At 39.5% G+C, this 7,866-nt stretch overlaps 1 protein-coding gene across 1 annotated transcript; it reads left to right on the forward strand.

Moving 5' to 3' along the window:
• Positions 1-1,506: 1,506 nt before the first annotated feature.
• On the forward strand, positions 1,507-2,910 carry LOC141543776 (tripartite motif-containing protein 43-like). The gene has a single exon (XM_074269499.1). The coding sequence runs from the start codon at positions 1,507-1,509 to the stop codon at positions 2,908-2,910; it is 1,404 nt and encodes a 467-aa protein (XP_074125600.1).
• Positions 2,911-7,866: the final 4,956 nt, after the last annotated feature.

Raw genomic sequence — 7,866 nt, forward strand, 5'->3', positions numbered from 1 at the left:
TTTCAAATTTATAAGAATACAAGTCATAACCCAATTGATAAATGGTTAAAGGATATGAAAGGACAATTTTCAGATGAAGAAATTAAAGCCATTTGTACTCAAACTAAAAAATTCTTTAAATCACTATTGATTAGAGGAATGCACAATAAGACAACTCTGAGATATTATTACACACCTCTCAGATTGGCTAAAATGACAGAAAAAGGTCAATATAAAAGTGCAAAAGGCTGTGGGAAAACTGGGTTACTGATACTTTGTTGGAGGAGTTTTGAACTGATCCAAACTTTCTGGGGAGCAGTTTGGAACTCTGCCCAAGGGGCTATCAAAGTGTGTATACCTTCTAATTCAGCAGTGTCTCTACTGAGCCTGAATCCCAAAGAGATCATCAAAAATAGGAAAAAAACAAACTCACATGTACAAAAATATTTGTAGCAGCCCTTTATGTAGTACAAGGAATTAGAAAGTGAGTGGATTCCCACAAGTTGGGGAATGCCTGAATAAGTTATGGTATATGAATATTATAGAGTAGTATTATTCTGTAAGAAATGATCAGCAGGATGATTTCAAAAAGACTTGCAGATAATTACATGAAATTATGCTAAGTGAAGAGAATAGAACCAAGAGAACATTGAACACAGACATAACATGATAATATAATGACCAATTTTGATGAACTTGGCTCTTTTCAACAGTGAGGTGATTCAGGACAGTTCCAACAGTCTTATGATGGAGACAGCCACGTGTAACAATAGAGAGGATGATGTTGTGGCTCAAAACATAGTATTTTCAGCTTTTTTGTTGATGTTTGCTCAATTTTTTTCTTTCTCTTGTTTTCCCCTTTTCTCTGATTTTTCTCATGCCGCATAATAGAGAAATACATTTAGAAGAATTGCATGACTCACCAATATTGCATTACTTGCTGTCTAAAGGAGGAGGAAGGGAGAAAAATTGGGAATGCATAGTTTGCAAGGTGAATGCTGAAAACTATCTTTGTATGTTTTTTGAAAAAAAAACTTTATTAAAAATTTAAATAAATAAATAAAATGTAAAAATAAAGGGAAAAGTGCAGAGGATTCTCCATTTCTCTTGGTAATTGATTAGATAAGGAAGGTGAAAGGAAAGAAGTTTCCAAGAAATTCTTCCATCTGTACAGGGTCCAATACAAAAAGGAGATTTGAAAATCCATTGAGTTGATTCTTAACAGTTTTAAAAGATTCTTTCTAAAATACACAGGAGGCTTGAGACTTTTGTGAAATCTGTCCATCTAAAGGAGGCAGCCAGAGGTGTGAACTCAGGGCCCTCAAAGCTGCCCCCACCAAGAAGAGTTAACAGGTTGCTCTGCAGAATGAAAAGCCAAGGGAATTCACACCTTTGCTCAGAGGGCCTAAGGGGTGGGGCTACCTCCTATAAAAGGAGAACATCCTTGTGTTCAGCAGCTCTGCTTTCATTGGAAAGGACGTCTCTTTCTCTAGCTGCTGCAGACTAGAAGCATTTGGAGAGAGAAGAATGGCTGCTACTGGGGAGCTTCTGAAGAAAATGCAGAGTGAGATCACCTGTAGCATCTGCAGGGGCTACTTCTGTGAGCCTGTCACCATTGGGTGTGGGCACAGTTTTTGTCGAGCTTGTCTCTCCTCCAGCTGGGGAGTTAGAGCCCAAGTTTTCTCCTGTCCTGAATGCAGGCAAGTTTCCCAGGATGGGGAGATCCCGCTAGTGAACAGGCACCTAGCACAGTTGACTGAGCTGGGCAAAGAACTTGGCTCCAAGCTTCTACAGAGCACTGAAGGACAGAGCCAGTGTGTCACTCACAAGAAACTCTTCAAGCTATTCTGTGAAGAGGACCAGACAGCACTGTGTGTGACATGTGGTGAAGCCCCAGAGCATGGGGCTCACAAGATCTCCCCAGTACAAGAGGCTGCTCACAAACACAGGAGGGAGCTTCAGCACATTCGGAGTCTCTTGGGAAATCATCTGGAGGAAGATGAGCAACTTCTTGCTCAGGAAGAAAAGCTTGCTGGTGACTGGCACTGGATGATGGAAGAACAATACTGCCAAACCCACTTCTTCTTGATGAAGGAAGAATCTCGATTTCTTGAAAGACTGAAGCGAGATCAAAAGGCCAGCCAGGACAGACTATCACAGCATATACAAAGCCTACAGGATCTCAGGCAAGAGTTGCAGGAAGCGGGCCAGCAAGCCAATCTGGATCTTCTGCAGGATGCCAAGCAGCTGCTGGGGAGGAGCAAGGCTGTGTTGGCCCAAAGGGCCAAATCTGTCACTCCAGAGCTGAAAGAATGTCCCATCCCCGGCCTGATCCAGATGCTCAACAGATTCCGAGTGGACCTCACTTTGGATCTTAGATCAGCCACTTCCTATGTGACCATTTCTGGGGATCTCAAGAGTGCCAAGGCTGGAGCAGGCTGGCAGTTGGGAACCAAGCATCCTGAAGATTATACTTATCCTTATGCCTTTGCTGAGCAGGCCTTCAGCTCAGGCAGCCAGTACTGGGAGGTGGATGTGACTCAACTTCCTCAGTGGATCCTGGGGATCCATACTCCCTACTTGAGGAGGAAAAGGGCCAGGAATGTGGACTCCTGTGCCTCTGTGTTCCTACTTCAGTGTGTCAAGAAGCAAGAATATCACTATTTACAGACCTATCCTGGGTCATTGAACCATCAAATGAAAGGCCCTCTACCTCGAATTGGAGTGTATCTGCAATATTCCTCTGGCACTCTGGGCTTTTACAACGTTCTCCAGCGTTCTCTTATTTACAAATTCTATTCTATTCCCTTCACAGCCCCTGTCAAGCCCATCTTTGGCCCTGGCCCCCCACTTCCAGGGACAAAGCCTGGTCCCATGACTCTCTGTGCAGTGGACTCGCATCTTTGTACCTGCTGCCATTTATCTCAATGAATATTCTACAAGCAGGACTTCTCAACTCACCACCATGCTCCCTGACCTTTCCCTGCAAGAGAATAAGCATCACCTGTACTTCATGATGAAGAAGAAACTTCCTGCTCACTAAATGTACAATAGTTTTCCACCCAGCAAGCTGAAGGACATCATTCCACAGTGTTTTGTACTTTTGTTCTCCATGGATCTGCCTACTTATGAGTTTTCACAATCAATTGATTCTGTTGGAGCAGTTAATGAAAACTTCATGTGAAGGGCATGGATTTCATAACTTTGTTTTGTTTTGTTCCTAGGACTTAACAAAATCCTTTGGGGCCATAGATTTAAAATTTTCAAGTCTGTTTTCCTTGAATTACAATAAACAAATTTTCTTTTAACAATAAAGGTGAAATAAATGCGAACATTTACTGTGCTCCTGTGTATTTTTTGTTTTTATTCACTCTTTCCCGTTGTGCCTGTTTCTCCATTTGAGGTCTGCTTGGCAAAGAGAGTGTAATGTTTTCCTGCTGACCATTTCCTTCTCCAACTGTTTGTAGAGATGAAGTAACTGAGACAGAGCAAAGCGACTGGCTCAAAGTCATACAGATTATAAGTATCTGGGACCAGACATGATCACAGGAAGTTGACTATTCCCTCTTCCAGGTCAGGGCTTTCATCCAATGTGCTTCCTAGCTGCCCCCTTATGCACATTAGGTATTTTATATTTAATTCCAAAGGGACTAGCAAATCACTTTTTATTGAAGTTTCTTATTTTCAAAACATATGCAAGAATTTTTTCAATGTTGACCATTGAAAAAACTTGTGTTCCAATTTCTCCCCTTCCCCCCAATTCCTCCCCGAGATGACAGGCAACACAATATATGTTAAACATGGCAAAATATATGTTAAATCCATAATAGGCACACATATTTAGGAAAATGTCTTGCTACACAAGAAAAATCAGATCAAAAAGAAAAAAAATAAAACAAAAAAGAAAGTAAAATTCGAGCAAACCACAACAAATGCAGTTTAATGCTATGATGTAATCCACCCTCAGTCCCACAGTCCTCTCTGGGTTATAGATAACTCTCATCAACACAAGTTCTTCATAACAGGCCTGAATAATTTTTTTTAAAAGACCCATGTCCATCCGAATTGACCATTGTATAATCTTGCTGTTGCTGTGTACAATGATCTCCTGGTTCAGCTCACTTCATTTAGCATCAGTTCATGTAAGTCTCTCCAGCCTCTGTGAAATCTTCCTGCTGTTTGCTTCTTGTACAACAATAATATGCCATGACATTGATATACCATCACTTGTTCACCCATTTTCCAATTGATGGGCAGTCACTCACTTCCCAGTTTCTTGTCCCTACACAAAGGGCTGCCACAAACAATTTTTCACATGTAGATCCATTTCCCTACTTTAGAATCTCTTTGTGATATAAACCCAGTAGAAACACTGCTAGATCAAAGGGTATGCATAGTTTGATAACTTTTTTTTTACCATAGTTTCAAATTGTTCTTCAGCATTACTGGATCTGTTCACAATTTTACCAACAAAATATTAGTGTCCCAGTTTTCCCACATCCCCTCCTACATTCTTCATTATCTTTTCCTGTCATCTTAGCCAATGTGACAGATGTGTATTGGTATCTCAGAGTTGTCTTAATTTGCATTTATCTGATCAATAGTGATTTAGAGCACCTTTTCATATAACTAGAAATGGTGTTAATAACTCCATGTGAAAGTTGTCTGCTCATGTCCTTTGACCATTTATCAATTCAAAAATGGCTTGACTTCTTATAAATTTAAGTCAATTTTCTATATATTTTAGAAATGAGGCCTTTATCAGAAGCCTGAAATGTAAAAATGTTTTCTTAATTAATTTCTTCTCTTCTAATCTTGTTTGCATTTATCTTGTTTTTGCAAAAACTTTTCAACTTAATATAATCAAAATTATCTATTTGGTGTTCAATTTTGAGTTTCAGTTTTTTGGTCACAAATTCTTTCCTTCTCCACAGATCCCACAAGTGTAGGTCAATGTCTAGTTTCTGCCATACTGGTTTCCAATTTTCCCCGCGGTTTTTGTCAAATAGTGAACTCTTATCCCCAAAGCTGGTGTGTTTCTGTTTGTCAAATACTAGATTAACAATATTCATGATTATTTTGTCCTGTGACCACAACTTATTAAAATGCTCTACTACTCTATTACTCAGCCAGTACCAAATGATTTTGATAGCTGCTGCTTTATAACATAGTTTTAAATCTGGCACGGCTAGGCTGCTTTCTGCATTTTTTCATTAATTCCCTTGAAATTCTTGACTTTTTGTTCTTCAGACAAAGTTTTTTATTATTTTTTCTAGATATGTAAAACAATTTTTTGGAAGTTTGATTGCTTTGGCATGAAATACTTATGTTAATTTAGGTATTATTGTTATTTTTATAATATTTCCTTGGCCTTCCCAAGAGTGCTTGATGTCTTTTCCGATTGATTAAATCTGCTTTTATTTGTGTGGAACGTGTTTTGTAGTTGTGTTTATATAGTTCTTGATTTTCCCCTGGCAGATACATTCCTAAATATTTTGTGTTATTAACATTTATTTTAAATTGAATTTCTCTGTGTATATCTTGCTGCTGGACTTTGTTGGTAATATATAAAAACTCTGATAATTTGTGTCGATTCATTTTGTATCTTGCAACTTTGTTAAAATTGTGAATTTTTTCCTGCAGGTTTTTAGCTGATTCTCTAGGGTTCTCTAAATATACAATCATATCATCTGCAAAGAGTGATAATGTGGTTTTGTCATTACCTACTCTCATTCCTTTGATCTCTTTTTCTTCTCTTATTTCCAAAGTTGACATTTCTACTACAATATTGAATAGTAATGGAAGCAGGAACGTAGAGGTACAGGTCACTTTCTTCCCCCTCCTCCTACTCCTCAAGTAGGGGTTGTAGATCCCCACGACCCATGGAGGTGGCTGTGGCTTAACTACCTCCCAGTAAAGCCTGCCTGAGTGGAAGGCCTGCTCAGCAAAGACATAATGAAGAAGAAAGTCGTCAGGAGCCTTAGTCTCCACCTGCCAGTCCTCTTCAGCCTTGCCACTCTTGAGATCCCCAGAAACGGAAACACATGAATCAGCTGATGTGGGATCCATGGTGAGATCCACTCTGAAGCTGTTGAGAATCTCCATCAGGCCAGGGATGGGATATCCTCTCAGTTCTGGGGTGACAGTTTTGGCCCTTTGAGACAAAACAGCATCGATCCTTCTCAGTCTTTTCATGTCTCACAGAATCCAATAATTCCTGATGGTTTCTATGTCCTGCAACAGTCTTATCAACCATTACTTCATTTCAGGGAATCTAATGTTTCCTGTGGGTTTTGAAGTTCTATAACAGTTTCATTATCAGCCAGGATCATTAAGTGTCAGATGTTTTTTAGTTCGAGGTTTTCCCCTTTTTCTGTCTCTCTGTGATTGACAAAGAGAAAATGGCTCATTGGCAACCATCTGATCCCTTCTCCATCTGTAGAGATACAAGCGAACCCTCTCCCTCAAGCAGTTAACCTATCTGTTTCCTTCCATTCACCACTTTCTGGATCTCTCCACATCACCTGGCAATTACACTGGAGCTGCTTGCACTAGACACTGTCCTTCCTTGGGGTTAAAAATCCTGTATACTCCCCAGTTGTACTCCCATTTCCCCATCAGATTGCTTCTTGGCTGATTGATCTTATCAGAGTATTGAACTTCCAAAGATTCTCTGGGTGTAGCATAGGCTCCCATCATACTCCAATGCCATTCCTGATGCTCTGGGGGTGGGCCCCACTTCTCATTTCCCTGGGTTAATCTATATTCTGAGTCTCAATGGAATCCCTTGTTGCATTTTGGATGTGGGGTTTGGGGTCTTATTCTGTCACACTGTATTCTCACTTTATCTCTTCACTTACATTGAGTTTTCCAATGCCCTACTTTACCACATTGAAAACATTGATGAGGGTCTCTGCAAATTCCTTGCCAAAAGGTATCCTGCCTTCCCAAGTTCGGATCTTGGGAAGTCTGCATCATAGCCTAAGTATAAAATGTGTTTTTGCTGACTCTTGCACAGCATCTTATTATCTCCTGTAAAGGAGCATCTTGTTCCCGGAATCTGGGCAACTATCACCATATTGCTTAATAGGAATCTGTATTAGTAAACCTGATGCTGCTACTTTTGTTGGGTGATAAGGCATTTGTGCCCTTTGTGGCACAGCATCTTATGATCTCCCCTAAAGGGCATCTTTTTGTAGTCCTACAATAATTCTTCTACAAACCTCATTACCATTTTCTTTAGCAAGTTGTCATTATAATTTCTGTTGCTACTCTTTCACCAATAGTTCATATGACAGCTATCTGCAGAAGTCCCAATAAAACAGCAAAGGATTCATTTGAATCTTGGGCTATTTTCCTGAAGGCTTCCTCTCTACCTTGTATTTCTGGGACAGTGCACCAAACTTTGATAGCAATTGAAGCAATTTGTTCATATGCTGTAAAAGTTTAATTAATCTGATCTAAAGTGTCTGCAAAAGGAACTAAATCTGTTCTTGTTTAGAGGTGACTGGTATATTAACTCCAGGTTGCCTATTTCATTGAGCTTGCATTCTACATAGTTTACTATACACAGAAAGACACCAAAGTTTAGTCCAGGTTCTAAAAATGTCAATGCTGTAGATTTCCATTCATTAGGGGTTAAAATTTCAAAAGCCAAATTCTCTAATACCATATTAAAGACCATGTAAGACAATGTAGACCTATAAAGAGTGCAAGTCTTTTTCAGATCTTTGATGCTTTCCAGATTAAAGATTACTTGATTTGAAGAGTCACACTCTTCAATCACAGGAGATGCTTCTATTCTCAAATCAGAAGTATCCTGCTCTTCCTCTTTAGCTTTAATTAGTGTCTTTTCAAATGGTGTCATAGGGGATGGATGGACAAAGC

Source organism: Sminthopsis crassicaudata, chromosome 5 (genome assembly GCF_048593235.1).
Source record: "Sminthopsis crassicaudata isolate SCR6 chromosome 5, ASM4859323v1, whole genome shotgun sequence".
Taxonomy (NCBI): Eukaryota; Metazoa; Chordata; class Mammalia; order Dasyuromorphia; family Dasyuridae; genus Sminthopsis; species Sminthopsis crassicaudata.

Coding starts and splice junctions, on each gene's coding strand:
- LOC141543776 (XM_074269499.1), top strand. CDS start 1,507: ATGGCTGCTACTGGGGAGCTTCTGAAGAAAATGCAGAGTGAGATCACC.